Below are 19,852 nucleotides of genomic sequence, written 5' to 3'. Positions count from 1 at the left end.
GGAAGAAGAAGCAAAAGGTAAAGATAAAAATTGTGAACAACAAATACATGTCTATCAACAAGTGAATCTAAAAATCAAGTGAATAAAAAATCTGATGAACAGAATAAACTGGTGGATATAATAGAATCAGGGGCATAGAAAGGGAGTGGTCTGACAATTCTTGAGGGGAAAGGGGTGTGGGGGGTGCGGGAAGAGACTGGACAAAAATCATACACCTATGGATGAGGACAGTGGGGGGTAAGGGCATGGGGTGGGTTGGGAACTGGGTGGAGGGGAGCAATGCGGGGGGGAAAATAGGAACAACTGTAATAATCTGAACAATAAAGATTTTTTAAAAAACAGCTTGCAACCCCGGCATGTTCCCTGACTGAAAATGGACCTGGTGACCTCGACCTCTTGGTTCCTGGGTTGACACTTAACCACTGAGCCACACCCGCCAGGCTCCCTTTTTATTTTGAAGTCTCAAACATACGGAAAAGGTGAAAGAATAGTATAATGGTCACCCGATTACCGTTTTCTAGATTAACCAATTGTTACCATTTTTTTAGTGAACTCTTTGAAAGTAGATCGCAGAAATCATGGCCCTTCACCCCTAAGTATTTCAGCAATGTATCTCCAAAGAACAAAAACAGTCTCCCAAAATTTTCTTAATCAACCATTATCCTATTAAGAAATTTAACCTTAATATAATGCTTTCATCTAATAGTACACAGTCCATTTTCAGATTTCTCCACTTGTTTGTAATAGCTGATTTCTTTAAGATCCAGTATCCTGTGAAGGTCACGAATTGCATTTGGGTGACATGTTCTTTAATATGGAAGTTCCCAGCCATATTTTGTCTTCAAGACGTGGGTGTTTTTGAGGAGTCCAGGCTAGCTGTCTTATAGAATATCGTATAATCTAGTTGTCATTCACTTTCAATAAAGCACTTCTGATATTCCTGATGAACTAACTCACTCTCAGTTCTCGTAGAAAGCAGATTTCTTTCCAGACCAGATATTCATTACTGATAAACTCACTTTTAGAGTTGTGTTGTGATTGGAGCATTTGCAACCAACTGTCACCTCCTCTGAGTAAAAACTTCCCTATACCCACCTGCCCTCCTCCATCCCCCCAACTCCCCAATTCCTGTGGTCCTATTTTGTTTTGTATTTATTTGTGTATGTGCTTATTAGTTGCCTTTCACCACTAGAATTCAGGCTCTTTGTCTTGTTTGCTCCTGTATTCCCAGAGCCTAGGAGAATGCTCAATTATTTGAACCAGTTTTGGTCAGTCTAAAAATATACTGGGGTATGTAACTTGAATTACCATCTCCATGGTTGAATTTTGCCTTTACTTATAGGTGTAGGCCCTGCTTCTGTGATGGTTGGGAATCTGGTTGCTGGAAAACGCATAGCACAAGCTGCAGGAAGGGATCTCGGGCAAATTGAAGAGAATGATTTAGTGAGGAAGGTAAGTTTCCAGAAGTGCTGATTTTTACAAACAAGTCAAGGACAAAACTTAAACTTCAGGTAGCAGATGGAAGGTGTGCTATCTAACTTGTTTAAAGTTGCTGAACCTGATTCTTTTTTTCTGCTTTTGTGACTTTAGCACCAATTTCTGGCAGAGATACTACAGTGGCGAGCCCAGGCAACCCCTGACCATGTACTCTTCATGCTGTTAAATGCAAAGGTATGAAAACTTCGTTTGTTTTTCAAATCAGGTGAATGTTGTGGGAGGATCTTAGGCACTTTTGATCTCTTTCATCAGAAAATGTCTGTTGCCAACTCTGAGGAAAGAGTTATTGCTTTCTCCTTGTTTTGACATATGAGGATAAGATGTGCCATCATTCAAGGTTGAAATGAGACCCCCCTGCAGTGTTATTTAATACTGTCTTTTCTTGTAATACAATCAAGTCATCGTTTTTCAGTTCTGTGAGGAATGGTGGGGCCAACAATGCAATTACATATATCTACAGATACATGGAATGCATTATGACACGTAACTTTTTACCCAGTTTGACTTTTAATTCTTTGATTTCTGCCAGGAAGAAAGTGACAATAGATCAACATCTTAAAAACAGTTATTTTTGGTACATACTTAAGTAATTCATTGCTGACAGATAAAAAGCAAATTGAAAATTATTTGAATGCATTTAACTATTGCTTTCTAATGATGGTTCACCAGAATATTATGTTCAGAGAGGAAGGGAGAGGGAAATAGAGATAAAAATGTTTCATCAGTGAGAGAGAAACATCCATTGATTGCCTCCTGCACGCCCCCTACTGGGGATCAAGCCCGAAACCCCGGGCTTATGACCTGACCAGGAATCAAACTGGTGACCTCTTTGTGCTCAGTCCACTGAGCCACACCAGCTGGACAGAGCCCATATTCCTCACTTAGACAGCCTCTGGAAGATAGTATGATATGAAGCCTTTTTATTTATTTTTTAAATATATTTTATTGATATTTTACAGAGAGGAAGGGAGAGGGATAGAGAGCTAGAAACATCAATGAGAGAGAAACATCGATCAGCTGCCTCCTGCACACCTCCCACTGGGGATGTGCCCACAACCAAGGTACATGCCCTTGACCGGAATCAAACCCGGGACCCTTCAGTCCGCAGGCCGACGCTCTATCCACTGAGCCAAATTGGTTTCGGCTGATATGATGCCTTTTTAAAACAATTATTCATTTATGTGTGTATTTATTAATCCTCACCTGAAGATATGTGTTTTTTTTAAAACAGGTAAAATTAATGTTTATTTAACCAAATATCTCCCAAATATTATCAACTCAACATGTAATCAATATTAAAATTATTAATTATAAATTTAACATGTATATGTGAAATCTTCTAAATCTATGTGTATTTTTTAACTTAGAGTACTTTTTAATTCAAATGCTGAATTTCCACCAGAAATATTTGGTCAATATTTATATATCCTACAATTGGTAGTTGAAAAAGTAGATTCATGCCCAAGTTATTCCAAACATAAAAGTGTTTCAATAACTGAGTCAAGTTTCACCGAGAATATGTTTTTATTGTTTTGAGAGAGAGAGAGGAAGGGAGAGAGAGAGAAACATCAATTGGTTGCCTCCCATACACAGCCCAACTGGGGATTAGCCTGCAACTTGGGTATGTGCCCTGACTGGGATTGAACCCACACCCTTCTGTGCACAGGACAACACTCCCACCAACTGGGCCACACCAGCCAGGATAGATATGATACCTTTTTTTAAATGTTTCTTGTGAATTTATATATAATATATATTCCTTTTTTAAAAAAAATAGAAAAAGAAAAACACCAGGAAAATATATACTGAAATGTTAATGGTGGTTACATCTTGTATTTATCTATATTTTCCAAATTTTCTATATGGAACATGTCCCTATTTTATATTACTGAAATTTTTAAAAAGTATTTTTAAAAGAAACTACTCAGTAAAACTTGTTTTCATCATGAGATTTTTTTGAGATATACAGTTACAGTAACTAAGACCATGTGGTATTGGCATGACAAAGAGCAACTTGGCATTATCCACTAAAGTTGAAGATGGGCATACCCAGTGACCCAGCATTTCCATTTCTAGGTCTGTACCTGACCAGAACGTAAATGTTTATGCACTAGGATATTGTAGAAGGATGAGTGTTTGTCAATAGTAGAATGGATGAATAAATTGTGTGTTCACACAATTAAATATACACCAACAAAAATGAATAGACTACACCGAGGCACTGTAGCATAGATGACTCTTACGATAATGTTGAGAGAAAGAAGCAAAGCACAAAAGTATTTACAGTACAATTTCATTTATATAAAACTCAAATTTTCATGAGTGGTAAAAAAAGGGGGCGGGGGCGGCTGGAAGGGTCAATGAGGGGGGGAAAGTGGGATGTGTAATACTTTCAACAATAAAGATTTAAATTTTTTTTTTTTTAAGGCAAGATGTAGTTACCTGTGGAGGGAAGAGAAGGCTGGCCTGGGGGGCTCATGGCGGTGCATTTGAGTTGTTGGCAGTGGTCTTTTTCACGTCACACTAGTTTTTACACAGATGCTTGCTTTACACTTCATTTTATTTTTTATTATATATTTTTATTGATTTCAGAGTAGAAGAGAGAGGGAGAGAGAGATAGAAACATCAGTGATGAGAATGAGTTATTGATTGGCTGCCTCCTGCATGCCCCACTCTGGGGGTCAAGCCCTGACATGTGCTCTGACAGGGAATCAAACCGTGACCTCCTGGTTCATAAGTCAACGCTCATCTACTGAGCCACGGCAGCTGGGCTGCTTTATATTTTAAGCACTTGCCGAAACCGGTTTGGCTCAGTGGATAGAGCGTCGGCCTGTGGACTGAAGGGTCCCGGGTTCGATTCCGGTCAGGGGCATGTGCCTTGGTTGCAGGCACGTTCCCAGTGGGTGGTGTGCAGGAGGCAGCTGATCGATGTTTCTCTCTCATTGATGTTTCTAGCTCTCTATCCCTCTCCCTTCCTCTTTGTAAAATATCAATAAAATATATTTAAAAAAAAAATATATATATATATATTTTAAGCACTTTACCATTTGTGAGAAGGTTTTACAAGGGAAAGGAGGTTTAAAAAGCCCACCCTAGTAAAACTTGAATCTATAATAATAAAAGCATAATATGCAAATCGACTGAATAACCGAACAGCAGAACGACCTTCTGGATGACCACTCTATGACACACACTGGCACCAGGCCAGCCAAGGCGGGTGTGATGCGATTGGTCGGGGGGCCCCGCCATCGCCCCATGATTGCCCCACAGCGGGAGGCCCAGGCCAGCCAAGGAATCGCACCCCACACCTGTTGCCCACAGAGGGAGGCAACCGGTGGCGGGGGAGGGAGCGGCAGTGCCACGCAGATGGCAAGCAGTGGCAGCGGCAGGGGCGGGGCGAGCTGCCGGCAGCTGGGGGAAGGAAAGCCCCGATAGGCCCTGATCTGATCGCTGACCCCTACCTGAGGGGCCCCAGATTGTGAGAGGGTGCAGGCCGGACTGAGGGACAGCTCCCCCATCATCGTCCACACACACCCCCCTGCACAAATTTTGTGCACCAGGCCCCTAGTTGATAATAAGGATATTTATGAAGACCCACAGGAGAAATTATTCTCAGGATCAGTAATAGTTGGCCATCTTCGAATCTGCTAATCTTTATTATTAGCTAGTAACGCTGAATGTTACTGTTTTATTTACATCTTTGCTGTTAGAAACTCAATCAAATATGTGCTTAATGCCCAGCAAATGCACATGACCACATGGTCAGCATTTATTGTCCTGCCCTCATCCTACCTAGAAGTCCCTTTATTTTCCCTTTACTCTTTTAAAATTTTTTTTTAAATATATTTTATTGATTTTTTACAGAGAGGAAGGAAGAGGGATAGAGAGTTAGAAACATCGATGAGAGAGAAACATCTATTAGCTGCCTCCTGCACACCTCCTACTGGGGATGTGCCCGCAACCAAGTTACGTGCCCTTGACCAGAATCGAACCTGGGACCTTTCAGTCCGCAGGCCGACGCTCTATCCACTGAGCCAAACCGGTTTTGTTTATTTTCCCTTTACTCTTATTTCCTCATTTAAATGAAAACAATCCCTGTGTATTTCTAAAGCTATTTTAAGCAAGAAAGACTGTAAGTACATATGTTTGATTTAAGTTAATGTAGATATTCCCTAAGTACCTTTGGACATTGAAAAAGAATGTCTTTTGGCACCAGAGGGATTTTCACTGGAATTGATAAATAGCTAAAAATAATCGACCATGGCACAAGTCTTTTGGGTATAATGTCAAATTGGCTGTACTTGTTGCTGTTTTATTTCTTAATGATCCATATTTCCTCCTGTTTAAAGGGCACGGCTGTGTGCACAGCCAGCTGCCTCCAGCTTCACAAGCGAGCGGAGAGGATTGCGTCCGTTCTTGGTGATAAGGGGCATCTAAATGCAGGCGACAATGTGGTGTTGCTCTATCCACCGGGTGAGTGTTGAGTTGGTAGACTGCACCTAAGATCCATTACTAGACTACAAACTTAGAGGACAGGAACTCAGGCCACCACACATGACCATGTAGGCTGTGCACCTCCTGACTTCCTAAGTGCCTTGCACACAGGTTAAGATGCGAGTTAGTGGAGTTATGCAGCATGACGGCTCTTCTGGGACTGCGTATTTACTCGTGTATTTTGTGTTTACTCATGTATTTTCTTTTTTTTTTTTTTTAATATTTTTTTATTTACTTCAGAGAGTAAGGGAGAGGGAGAGATAGAAACATTAATGATGAGAGAGAATCATCGATTGGCTGCCTCCTGCACGCCCCCTACTGGGATCGAGTCCACAACCTGGGCATGTGCCCCTGACCGTAATCGAACCTGGGACCCTTCAGTCCGAAGGCCAGCGCTCTATCCACTGAGCCAAACCGGCCAGGGCTACTCATGTATTTTCATTCTCTAACACAGTGCCTGGCACTGTGGTAAATAATGAATGAATGAATGAATGAATGAATGAATGAATGAAGACTTCTTGACTTTTGAGATGCTTTGTTTGTAATAATGTTGAGAAATTGGACCATTTGACCCAGTTCCCAAAAGAAAGTTGTCCATGAACTCTTTTGACTTTAAGTTGTTCATATCATAATTGACGTGTAGCATTCCTCTTTTATTGCTGTTTTCATCTTCCGTGCTCTAATTTAATTCAACAACCTTCTCCTCACAGTAAGAGGGAATCTGAATTATTTGATGACAGTTTGATGTAAATATTCAAAATTTTAGGTGAAATATTTGAGTTGTCTCTTTCTTTATTCTTCTTCCACCTAACCCACTCATATATCCAGCCTTCTTTGGTCTTTTATATTCCTTATTTCATTTTGGTCTGTGATTACTATGCTATTTTATTTACATTGATAGTAATATTTCTTAGAAGGTCAGCTGGTAAAGGAATCCTTCCTATGGTGTTCCTGTCTTACTGTCTTCCATCGACCAGTTTATTATGACATGGTGATGGAGCAGAACACTTTCTGAGGAGGCCACCCGCTAAGTCCTGATATTGCAGAGTCTTCTTCATATTACCTCCCTAAAACGTGTACCCACTGATGGAGCCATGTGTTAGAAATTAAATTGCTTTTCACCTAGGGTGGCCTTCTACAGATTTAGAGAAAATTAATGTGATCCTCATCTCCCCTTTTCCTATTCTTTTATTTACCAAGTTCAACATCCCTAATTTCTGCAGTTAATTCTCCTAAGTGACATCAAGTAATGAAACCAAAACACCTTCTTTTGGGGTATCTTTCAAGAGTTTTCTTTACTTCTGACTTTTCTTCTTATTGATTCTTGTCTTCTCTCTTCTTTTTTTTAAGTTGTTTTATGTGCTTTCTCCTTTCCCTTCTATTCCTTCTCAGTTTTAAAAATTTCTTCTGCTAGTGTCTCTGTTAAGTTACGGTCTGAATAACCCATTTGGCACATGATTTAATAAACTAGTTTGGGAAGGTGTGCCTTTTAGGGTCACAGTGATGCTAGGCAGCTAAGCAACTGACTGTCTTGTAGGCATCGAGTTAATCGCTGCATTCTATGGCTGCCTGTATGCGGGGTGCATTCCTGTGACTGTCCGGCCTCCTCATGCTCAGAACCTTACTGCCACGTTGCCCACAGTCCGCATGATTGTTGATGTAAGTACCAAGTATACCTTGTCCTCATCTCATAAAATCCAGATTTAGACAACTAAGGATTCTTACTAATTCTCCAGTTCTATTGAGTCAGAAAGTCAAATCTTTCTCCTAAAAACAGCTTGTTTTTTCTTAATCTGACCAAATTGACCAGTGTTATTCAGTGAAAGAGTATGGGAAAGTGGTTATTGGTGAGATACAGAATTATGTGCATTTATCATGAACATTAAAGAGGCAAAGCTATCATAGTAACTAACGCTCCATAAAACTTGTTTTTCCCCTTTTTTATTTTTTATTTTTATTGATTGATTGATTTGAGGGAAAGAGAGAGGAACATCAATTTGTTGTTCTACTTATTTATGCATTCATTGGTTGATCCCTTCTTTTAAAAAAATGTTGTGTTTGGGGTTGTTTTTTTTCTGTACAATAACCAAGGTAATTTTATTTGCCAAACTGAATTCTCCTCAGTGTTAGATCACTTTTATTTTGGTTAATTTTATAAATTCAGTATGTATCTATTCAGCATAGTATTAAAGAAGTGTCCAGAGATTGCTCTGGAAGTGACAGAAGCTTCTGAAGAATATGAGAATTGAAGAAAATAAGATAAATCTTTATTGCATCATGTCCTAATGTACTTTAAAGCAAAGAGTTACAGAATTCCAATTTATGTAACATTTGTTTCTTTAAGAACTGCTGCTCTGTCAGCAATTGGAGCCTGCAGCATAGAAACTGTGTTCACCACAGATGATTTTATTACAAAGTTCAATTCAGCAAAATGCCCTTGTCATATTCTGCAAGGTAGGCCAGAGCAGCGGGGAAGGACGTTTCCTCCCATTGACACCGTTTATGGGGAGGTCTGTCATTTGTGCTTCTATGTGTGGGTGAGCAGCAGTTTCTGTGAGCACAGAGTCCCTCAAATTCAGCATATGTTCTAGGTCTAGTTAATTTTACCAACCATTCACCAAACTGTCACAGACACCAACTCCTTCCCTGAGTACTACAAAATCCATGTTTTTATTTTATTTTGGTCTTCATGAAACCAAAAGATTGTGGGATCCATATTGAGATTATAACTATGGAACACCCCCTGAGAATCACTACTGTAAACAAAACTTGTATACTTGCCTGGCAGGGGAGACACCACGATCACGAAGGTGGTTTTCCCAGAGCGAGGCTCATCCGTTGCGCTCCAGATGTGGGATTTCCCCACCTGTGGGAAACTCGACTGCATAATTTGTGGGAGTGGGTATTTAAAAAAACAAACAACAACAAAAAACTGGTGTCGTGAACAAGGCCATCATTCTGAGGCAGTTAAGAGTTACACATCACCAGAGGACAAATGTAAGGGGAAGCACTGACCTGTGTGTGTGTTTTTAAAAAACTGGTGTGCCCTGTCCAGTGTGGTGTGCGAGTTGCTCTTAGCAGCAGCCAGAGTCTCTGGTGCTACATGTGGTCTATTGTGGTCTGGTGCTTATTTCTGTTTGTTTGTTTTCTAGGTCAGCAAAGCCGCCTGCATTCTCACCACGCAGATGCTAATGAGGTTACTGAAGTCCCGAGAGGCAGCTGCCTCTGTGGATGTGAAAACCTGGCCAGCCATCATTGACACAGGTGAAGGGGCGATTTCTCGAGTTGAAGGAACAAGAGCATTTACTCCCTGAAAGTTCCTAGATTCTTATGCCAAAGAAGTTTACGTAGCTCTTATATCACAACACGTTTCCTCCGATAAGACAGAGGCAAAACTTAATACCCAGTTAGCTTGCCTTACCAAAAGTCTGGATAATGCAACAGCCAGACCCAGAGAAGCAGATCACAACATGCTAAGGCCCCTCAAGACAGTATGTTGGCATCATCAAATGTTGGTTAGGTTTTTATGCTAGATATGACCAGGTACATGTAAAACACTGAGATCTGATACAGTCCGGATCTAGATGTGATATAGTAGAAACAGCAATGTACTAGGAGTCAGAAGACCTGGTTGTAGTTCAAGCTTCAGTATTATCTATACTAATCAAAGGGTAATATGCTAATTAGACCAGACATCTTCCGGACATCTTCCAGATGTCCTTCCAGACAAAGCCACAGTGGCAGGGGCTGAGGCAGAGGCAGTTAGGGGTGATCAGGCTGGCAGTGGGGAGCAGTTAGGGGACGATCAGGCCATCAGGGGGGAGCAGTTAGGGCGCGATCAGGCCAGCAGCAGGGAGCAGTTAGGGCGCGATCAGGCCGGCAGGTAGATGTGGTTAGGGGCGATCAGGTCAGCAGGTAGAGGTGGTTAGGGACGATCAGGCAGGCAGGCGAGCGGTTAGGAGCCAGCAGTCCCGAATTGTGAGAGGGACATCCCCCAAGGGGTCCTGGATTGGAGAGGGTGCAGGCTGGGCTGAGGGTCGTGTTCCCCACCCACCCCTGTGCACAGATTTTATGCACTGGGCCTCTAGTCCTATCCTATATAATAAAAGACTAATACGCAAATCGACCGAACAGTGGAACGACCGGTCGCTATGTTGCGCACTGACCACCAGAGGGCAGATGCTTAATGCAGGAGCTGCCCCCTGGGGTCAGTGCGCTCCCACAAGGGGAGCACCGCTTAGCCAGAAGCTGGGTTCACGGCTGGCAAGCGCAGTGACAGTGGCCAAAGCCTCTCCCGACTCAGTGGCAGCACTGACGATGTCCGCTGATGGGAGCGGGCCTAAGTTGTCAGTCGGACATCTCCCAAGGGCTCCCGGACTGTGAGAGGGCGCAGGCCAGGCTGAGGGACACCCTCCCCCCTGAGTGCACGAATTTCGTGTACCGGGCCTCTAGTTCTCTATATAATCTTGTCTGAGATTACCCTTTTCTAAAATACATCTGCCCTTACCTGATTCACATACTTAGTGAGAATATCGAATGCAATATGATATGGAAGTTCTTTGAAAATCATAAATTTTGCATGAATGTTAGATGGCATTTCTACTAAAGAAGGGGATAAGACGCATGGCCACCTAGAGAATGGTGGGATAGGGGAGAGTGTGAGTTATGGAGTCTGGCAGACGGGGTTTAAATCCTAAGACTTTGTTCCTCTCTGAGTACCACCAGTAACTTGGGCAAAACTGCCTATACAATGGGGGTTGTAATAACTACTTTGTGGTGTTTTAAAGATTAAAATGACATAATGTAAAGCACTTCACACATAATCATAACATCTTTAGTTGAGCCCTAACTGTATGCCAGGCATCTAACATGTATAACCTAACTTTATCCTTGCACCAACCCTAATAAAGTGATGGAATTTGTGTCCTCATCTTACGAATAAGAAAACTGAGGCACAGGAGGTTAAGTGGTAGCACTGACATTCCCAGTCAGTCTGGTTCCGTTCCCAGCCTCTTAACCATTAATTTCCTCCACCACCTGCTCTCAGTAAGTACCACGTAGTATCCACCTCAGGAACATTTATATGGGCTTAAATCCAGGGATGACGTCTTTGTGGTTATTGTGTGCCAGATGCTAAACTAGATTTTTTTTGCATGTGTAACTTAAGGACATAAGCACAGTCATCCTATATAATAGCCTAATATGCTAAGTGTCCGACTGGTAGGTTAGCTTGCTGGGGTCTGGCCGATCGGGACTGGGCGAGATGGGCTGGACACACCCTGGAGCCCTCCCACAGTCCCTCCCCGGCCCTGATCGTGCACCAGTGGGGTCCCTCGGCCTGGCCTGTGCCCTCTTGCAATCCAGGGGATGTCGGAGAGCCGGTTTCGGTCCATTCCCCTCAAACCAGGCCAAGGGACCCCACTGGTGTGTGAATCCGTGCACCGGACCTCAAGTATATAATAAATGTACAAATAGATTGTGTCGGTGTTAATGATGCAGATAGATGTACTGTGGTTATTGGACTCATTCACATTTCAGGAATACCTGAAATATGGACTGTGATACAGCCATGAGAATATATATATTTTTTATTGATTTCCGAGAGGAAGGGAGAAGGAGAGGGAGATAGAAATATCAATGATGAGAGAGAATCATTCATTGGCTGCCTCCTGCACGCCCCCTGCTAGGGATCGAGCCCGCAGCCTGGACATGTGTCCTGACCAGGAATCGGATCTGTGACCTATTGGTTCATGAGTCAACACTCAACCACTGAGCAACACTGGCTGGGTCACGAAGAGTTCTTTCTTTTTTTTTCTAGGAAGGTTTCTTTAGGCACATAAATGACCCTCTCATACACAAAGGTGGGTTGAAAGTGATAGAGAAAGTCTTTGGTTTGACCAGAGATGGGCACCCAGTAATATAGAGATTTAAAAATCAGAGTCAGGCCCAGCTGGTGTCGCTCAGTGGTTGAGTGTTGACCCATGAACTAGGAGGTCACTCTTCGATTCCCGGTTAGGGCACATGTCTGAGTGGCAGGCTCAGTCCCCAGTAGGGGGCATGAAGGAGGCAGCTGATTGATGATTCTCCCTCATCATTGATGTTTCTCTCCCTCTTCCTTCTTCTTTCTGAAAATCAATAAAAATATATTATTAGTCTTTTTTAAAGTCAGAGTCAAAATTGTTTCTTGAATCAGAACGCCAATGGAGCCATTGAAGAGACATGGTTGGGCCAGAGACATACTTGATAGCCTTGGTTTTGACATACTTATAAAGCAAATTTGGGGGGAGAGGGGTGAGTATATAAATAAATGAGAAAGGAAAATAATTCCTAATTCTAGATTATAATTTTTTAAAACCTACCATGTTAATTTGCAGAAGAACAACTTTTAAAGTAGTCCATGACTAATATAACATGTACTAAAACTGTAAGTAATGAACTTTAACTTGAAACCAACATGATAATAATAAGTTATTTGAGCATTTTAGTCAGTTATTTTCAAATTGCTTTGTGTGGATTAACTTCCCAATAATTCTATGAGGGTAGGTATTAATACATTTTAGAGATAAGGTAACAGACACAAAGAGGTTAAATAACTTCAAGGTCAAATTGCTGAAAAATGGCAGAGCTGGGATTCAAATGCCAACAGTACGCTTTCTTAGTTTTCAACTACTGTGTTATAATGTTCCTCACTTACCTTCTAGTAAATACATTTGCCTGATACAGATTTGCTTATTCATATTGCCTAGCGGTGCCCTTAGCTCCAGCCCATGTCTAGGAGTGACACACATAAGCTGCTTGGTTAAATACGAGAAGCCTAAGCTTTCCCAAATCCCAGAAGCTAAATTTGGCCATCGCAAGGCCACAGAAAACCAGTTAAAGAGCAGCGGCTTTCAGTTCCAGCTTCTGTGATTGACATCAGATTTTTTCTTTTCCTTGCAGATGATTTACCCAGGAAGAAGTTGCCTCAGTTGTATAAACCACCCACTCCTGAGATGTTGGCGTATCTTGATTTTAGTGTCTCTACAACGGGCATGCTTACAGGAGTGAAGGTAGAGTAGTCTGTATATACTCATTCACTCACTGGATGCTGGTCAAATGCCAGGCCTGCAAAAAATAGAGATGACCACTGCCCCAGGGACTTGAGCTGTAGAGGCCAACTGGTTGTACCAGAGGCAGTAGGCGGAGGATCAAGGGTCCCTGCTATATTTAAATAAGAGCACCGGCTCTTCCGGAATAAGTTATCCCAAGGAATTTGTGTTATGCCATGTTCTGAACCTAGCATAGAAGCTAACAGATAATAAGAGTTACAGTTAAAGACAGTATGAAATTACAGATTCATACTTCATAAAACTCAGTATTGACTAATGAACAGAAATTTGTTACCTGAAGTGAGAGATTAAGCTTTTAGAACCAATGAAAAATATACATCATTTTGAGGAGTTTGGGGGACTCGAAGCTTCCCAAAACTATTGTTTTGCTGCCTGTGGGATGCCTGTTCAATCCTGTTCCATGTTCCTTACTTTCCAGATGTCCCACTCGGCAGTCAGTGCTCTCTGTAGAGCCATCAAGCTCCAGTGCGAATTGTATTCTTCTCGGCAGATCGCCATCTGCCTTGACCCTTACTGTGGACTTGGCTTTGCACTCTGGTGTCTCTGCAGGTAGGAATGGGAAGCAGAGCAGAACGTGCAGGCATGTCTGGGGAGGCCAAACCAGCTCAGCCTTCCCTTTGCTCCCTTCCTTTGGTAAAGTGTCAATAAAATGCTGATTTTTCCAGAATTTCTACTTCTAATGTATCTCTGATGTTGGTTTAGCTTTGTTTATATTCCCTTTTTCTTTTCTGTAGTTTTGTGCCTCATGTAAAAGGTTAGTGATCTTATTACCTGCTCTCTGCTCTGTCCTGTAATCCTCTCTTTACAAGTAGAGCCAAGTAGAAGGATGATACTTGGGTGAAATATGTCATGCTTTGACAGCCAGAATGCACCCCCTGGTTTGGCAGGAAGGAATGTAATGAGGTGGGAGAATAGCATGTGGCTGGAAAGTAGCACGTTCGTCCTGGCCAGATTGTTTCCTATGGAATAGCATATTGCCGCTCCTTCCACTATCCGCCCAGGGAACCTTACCTCATACCTGCATTTTCACCTCCTAGTGGACATCTCCGTGAGTCCTTCACAGCTGCGTGCAACTCAACGGCCCCTTCTGTGTCTCCGTCTTTGTTAGGATGGGTCCTTCACTTTGGGGCCCAAACTAGGAACTTAGGCATCATCTCCAACTTCTCTGTCTTTATGTCGCACATCCACTTAAATGTCATATCCTTTGGCTCAGTTGTTCCTAAACCTGTCTATACACAGGAATCACCTAGGGGTCTAAAAAAAATTAATGGGCCTTCCCCAGACTTACTTAGATCTCTAAAGGTGGAGACCCCAATTCCAGTATTTTTTAAACGCAGGACTCTTGGGCTCCTGGTGATTCTGATCTATACCCAGGTTTAGGAAGTTGAGGATTCGTGGCTGCAGATTATACATATGATATGTGACTCTGCTATTCTTCCTTTTATCCCGCTGCATTGTCGGGGTTCAAGCCCTCATCACCTCAGCTGGACTGTTGCAGTCTTGGCTGCTGTCTCTCAGCCTTCAGTGTCTCATTTCTCCAATCCCTCCTCCATGTTGCTAGTTTTGCCCCAACGTAAAGCTGCAGTGACCGCCTGCTGGGTAAAGTCTAAATCCCTCATATGATAATAAGCCCTTTCACAGTTTGATCCCAGCCCTCCTGGCCTCACGTCTCATCGCTCCCCCATGCATCCTGTGCTCTAGTATTTCACACTGGGATACTATTTCTGTCGACCTTAAACACTCATGTAATTTTATACCTCTGCATTTGCATATGCTGTTCCTCTGCCTGGAATACTCTCATCACCATCCTCACTTCCTCCAGCCACGGTCAAATTCTTGGTCATTTTTCAAGCCCCAGTACAACTGTCGCCTACACATTGAAACTCGCCCGCCCCTGCCAGCCCCAGCTTTCCCAGTTTGGATGACTTGCTCTTTATTCTGTGATCTTGTTGATGTCCTTAATTCACATCTCAGCTACTACATGTATCACAGTCTGCTCTATTTTATAGTTACTGTGTTGTGAGTTGCATATGAACAAGGCTGATTCTTAGACCTTTATATCTAATATGGCCCTGTACTGTCCTTCATGCTCAGTTGAATGGATGATGTTTTAAAACATCAAGATATCTAGGATGATTTGCTAATGTCAGCTCTTGCCTTCCTTTATTGCAGTGTCTATTCGGGTCACCAGTCCATCTTAATTCCTCCTATGGAGTTAGAAAACAACCTTTTCCTCTGGCTAGCCACTGTCAACCAGTACAAGATAAGGGATACATTCTGCTCCTATTCAGTAATGGAGCTCTGCACCAAGGGGCTTGGAAACCAAGTGGAGGTGCTGAAGGTAAGAAACAGCTGCAGCAAACAGCAGTCCTGGGCGGCTGTAAAGAAACGGGACAGTGTGATGCTGAGTGGGGCTGACAGGCTGCCTGCTTGGTTTTCTCTAGGCAGTCAGACAGGTGTTTTGTAAACCTCAGGAAGTTTATCTCTTCCACTTTCTGCACTCTTTCAGAGGTTAATGTGGGTCTTAATTTGTGGCGAAGAAGGTGAAACTGGTTGGGAGGCTGAATGGAAATGACTTTATATAAAGATGAAAGGAAATTGTTAACCTCCAGTAGGATTTTTCCCAATACAATTTGCAACCTCAGAACATTAGAGATTGGGGAGTACCCCAGAGACAAAAGGGTAGCTCATTTATGTGTGTATCCAGTGAGCATATGTCTTACTGCATAGGGGAGAGTCAGAAGACACCAGATTTTCTTAAATAGAGGAATGTGACCTTAAGAAGGAAAAAAAAAAAAAAGACAAGAGATTTGCTCTCCAGGGTGCTAGGCTTCTTTCCTCGTAGTCCCATTTCTCCAGTTTGCAGTGGGGAGAAATACAGGCACAGAAATGGGGTGGGATAAAAACGGATTGCTGAGGAACCTAAGGTTTTTAGAGGAAAGAGAAAAGAAGTAGAGAATGAGCACATTTACCAGTGGGTAATGACTTCAGTGGAAGCCTTGGCATTTTCTGGAAACTTCTGTCCTTTCTCTGGTTGTCTGAGGTGAGAATACACAGTTCCTGGGCTTTTCCTGACCAAAGAGACAGAGCACTGGCCCTAGCTATTCAGTTCTCTTACGGTCTTGCTAACCTCAGCTCACGTGCATGGTGTCTTACAGACCAGAGGGATCAACCTCTCCTGCATCCGGACGTGTGTGGTGGTGGCCGAGGAGCGGCCCCGTATTGCCCTCCAGCAGTCCTTCTCCAAGCTCTTTAAAGACATCGGTCTGTCCCCTCGAGCTGTCAGCACCACTTTCGGATCAAGAGTCAATGTAGCAATATGTTTACAGGTGACTTCCATGAAATCTTGCTTGGAAAAAATTGCAAGGGGAATGTGTGGTGCTCTGGAGCAGAGCCTCAAAGGCAGTCTGCCTGGTGTGAGCCCAGTTCCTCTTGCCTGCTCTGGGACCGTGGGCTTTTTATTTTGACTTCACTGTGCCTCACTCATTTTGCTCCTCTGTAAGATGGAGAGAAGAGTATTGCTTCACAGTGTCGTTCTGTAGAATCACTAAGTTGGGTGCTACACGCGTGGAGCTGTTTCTGGCCTTGGAGCACCCATGTGCTAAATGCTTACTCTTAGTGGTAGTTTTATGGTCCACGACAACGACTGAAGAAGACTTCTGAGTCCTATTTGAATTTTACTTATATCTTCCCTCTGTTTTCCTGTCTCCTCCATGTTTTATAACTTTTCTCAAAGGAAGTACAAATAAGCCTGTATTCTTTTCTCCAGCCAGATGGCAACTTGGCCATGTTACTCCTGGTGGGTACATAACAGAAAAGAACTGAGTCTGATTTTATGTAACTTGGAGACTAATAAGGAAAATATAGGCATGGACAGAGTGAGAGTAAAAGAAGGTGGCATACGTGGGTAGATACTTTCAGGTCTTCTGTGACCATGGTCAAGTGACTTTTAAATAACATCATGATGCTTTAACCGTGGAGCCCAGTTGTGGGCCCTTGGTTTTCAGGTTGGGCCAGTGTTAATTTTGAAAATCCCCATGGATGCTGACCTGTGTCATCCCTGCTTTATTTTTTTTTAAATATATTTTTATTGATTTCAGAGAGGAAGAGAGAGGGAGATAAAAACATCAATGATGAGAGAGAATCATGGATGGCTGCCTCCTGCAGGCCCTCTACTGGGGATCAAGACTGCAACCCAGGCATGTGCCCTGATTAGGAATCAAACTGTGACCTCCTGGTTCATAGGTCGATGCTCAACCACTGAGCCACACAGGCCAAGCAGTCGTCCCTGCTTTAAAGTCCAGGGATGAGGACCAGCCTTAGCCTGGTCACGTTTTAGTGCTTCTTTTGCCTCTGTGAGAAGGCCCCTGGCCCACTCTCCCGCGGGAGGAAAAGAAAGAAACATGGGGGCGAAGCCTGGCCAGGCGTCTGTTTTAGGTGTTGGCTGCACCCTGCTGCATCTGGTTGAAGAGGGTGACTTTCAAAGTAGAGTTTGCATTTTTCATGTATGTGTCTAACTTACCTCTTTCTTTATTTAAATATATGAAATATGAAAATATAGTAATTTAAATTTTAAATAAACCATACATTGATTTATTTTTCTTTAGGGAACCTCAGGGCCCGATCCAACTACTGTGTATGTAGATCTGAAATCATTAAGACATGACAGGTACAGTAGATTTATTTTGATCATTTCTTATTAGAGTTCCTAAACATAAAAAGTTCTGAGCCTCAAGAAAGCCAGCCCCTTCCTCATCCTTTTGTTTGTATCTTCCAGGGGGCATGGAAAGAGGGAAATAATTTGTTTTCATTATTAATACCTGGTAATTTTTTACATTGATAAGAAGAAAGCTTTAATTCTCACAGTCTCTGCACTATTCTTTAATATTAAGATGTAATACTTCGTTCCTGCCTGTGTAAAAGTATTTTGATATAAATTAAACCAAAATAGGTAGACTCTTCCCTCTGAAAGTTTAAAAATAAAAGATGGGACAGACAAGATAAATGAGGCGGAGTAGGGTTTTTGAAACAATACTTTATCTGAACCCCAGGAGCCTTTCCCCTCATCAACGTAGAAAGGAATTTTAACTGTATCCCAAGGTGAGCCTGGCCCGAGGGCTCTGTGACCCTTTCCCACTGACATCAGCTGTGTTCACTGGTGTGCCCTTGGCCCGGACCCCGCCTGCACAGGTGGGGCATTTCACGAGTTCAGTGGTTCTCAGCCTGGGGAGATTTTGCCCTCCAGAGGACATTTGACAGTGTCTGGACGTACTTTTGGTTGTCACAACAAGTGGGTTGCTGCTGACATCTGGTGGGTAGAGGACTGGGATGTTGCTAAACATTCTACAATGCACAGGATAGCCCCTCACAAAACTATAACAAAGCATTATCTGACCCAAATGTCAGGAATGCTAAGTTTGAGAACCTGCCCTAGCGTAAGGAGGAGGACAAACTAGAGGTCTTGGGAGGGCACTATGTAGCTGTAGTCGACATGGCGCAGTCACTTTTTAAAAGGCTCATATATAGTAAATATTGTCCTGTTACAGGGTTCGTCTTGTGGAACGGGGTGCCCCCCAGAGTTTGCTCCTCTCAGAGTCTGGAAAGGTAATTTGTTTTGTTAACCATTGGGAAGGTGGTCTATGTGGAGAAGTGGTTCATTTTAAAGAAACCTGAAGCCATTTAACATATTAGTACCCAGGGCAAAACTTAACTGAATTTCAACTGAGCCAATACTTTCAAATTCATATGGGTACATACATAAGAAGAATACTCTTTCAGTTTTCTTAATTTCCATAGGTTTTTAAAAATCCGACATGTTAATTCTTATTTGACAAACAAGCAAAATTTAATGTTCATTTATTCAAGGTAGAGAGATGAACAAGAGCCAGTTCTATCTTTATAAATGTTACAAGGAGAAAAATAGGTGGCAGATAGGGGAGGGGTGTGGTTTAAGATTATAGTTCAAAGAGAAACCAAAATGGGGAAGAGATTAAAAATATTGGAGTGATTATCTATGGGGATAAGATTTAGATTAGAATGAGGCTTTAAAATGTTCAAGGAGAGATTTAATTATTATCTTAGTTCATTTGGCTTATCAACAACAGAAACCTCAGGGTGGTAGAGGCTGTGAAATCTAAGATCAAAGCACCTCTGGCAAGCGATTCCTGGTTCATAGATGGCCATCTTGTCCTCACATGGCAGAAGAGGCGAGGGAAATCTCTGGGTCTCTTTTATAAGTTCACTAATCCCCTCCCTGAGGGTTCTGCCCTCCTGACTTAGTCATCACTCAAAGTCACCTCCTAATACCATCACAGTGGAGATTAGGATTTCCAATCTCATTGGGAACATTCAATCTATAGCAGGTGTTTTTTTTATAGTGTTTTTTTGTTTTTGTTTTTGTTTTTAATCCTCACCCGAGGATATTTTCCCATTGATTTTAACGAGAGTGGAAGAGAGAGGGAAAGACAGAGAGAATATTGATGTGAGAGAAACACATCGATTTGTTGCCTCCTGCACGGGCCCTGACTAGGGTCCGAGTCCGGGAGGAGCCTGCAACCGAGGTACGTGCCCTTGACCGGAATCGAACCCAGTACCCTTTGGTGCACAGGCCGACGCTCTATCCACCGAGCCAAACAGGCTAGGGCTATAGTTTTATTTTTTTAATTGAATTTATTAGGGTGACATTGGTTAATAAAATTATATAGGTTTCAGATATACAGTTTTACAATACATCATCTGTATATTGTATTGTG

The 19,852-nt window shown here is 42.5% G+C and overlaps 1 protein-coding gene across 3 annotated transcripts in view; it reads left to right on the top strand.

Annotated features, from left to right (window-relative positions):
• DIP2B (disco interacting protein 2 homolog B) overlaps positions 1-19,852 on the top strand; it is a 240,991-nt gene that overhangs the window by 210,538 nt on the left and 10,601 nt on the right. For all 3 annotated transcript variants that reach the window (XM_080662808.1, XM_080662807.1, XM_080662809.1), the window contains 11 exons: positions 1,343-1,452; positions 1,591-1,671; positions 5,847-5,970; positions 7,529-7,650; positions 9,144-9,255; positions 12,931-13,040; positions 13,519-13,649; positions 15,273-15,441; positions 16,259-16,429; positions 17,708-17,769; positions 18,647-18,704. In XM_080662808.1, the coding sequence (XP_080518934.1) occupies positions 1,343-1,452; positions 1,591-1,671; positions 5,847-5,970; positions 7,529-7,650; positions 9,144-9,255; positions 12,931-13,040; positions 13,519-13,649; positions 15,273-15,441; positions 16,259-16,429; positions 17,708-17,769; positions 18,647-18,704 (1,250 nt within the window). The remainder of the gene's footprint in view (positions 1-1,342; positions 1,453-1,590; positions 1,672-5,846; positions 5,971-7,528; positions 7,651-9,143; positions 9,256-12,930; positions 13,041-13,518; positions 13,650-15,272; positions 15,442-16,258; positions 16,430-17,707; positions 17,770-18,646; positions 18,705-19,852) is intronic.

Source organism: Plecotus auritus, assembly GCF_963455305.1.
Source record: "Plecotus auritus genome assembly, chromosome: 3".
In the NCBI taxonomy this organism is placed as follows: domain Eukaryota; kingdom Metazoa; phylum Chordata; class Mammalia; order Chiroptera; family Vespertilionidae; genus Plecotus; species Plecotus auritus.
The sequence above is the reverse complement of the archived record's forward strand: the minus strand, read 5'-3'. Positions and strand labels throughout refer to the sequence as shown.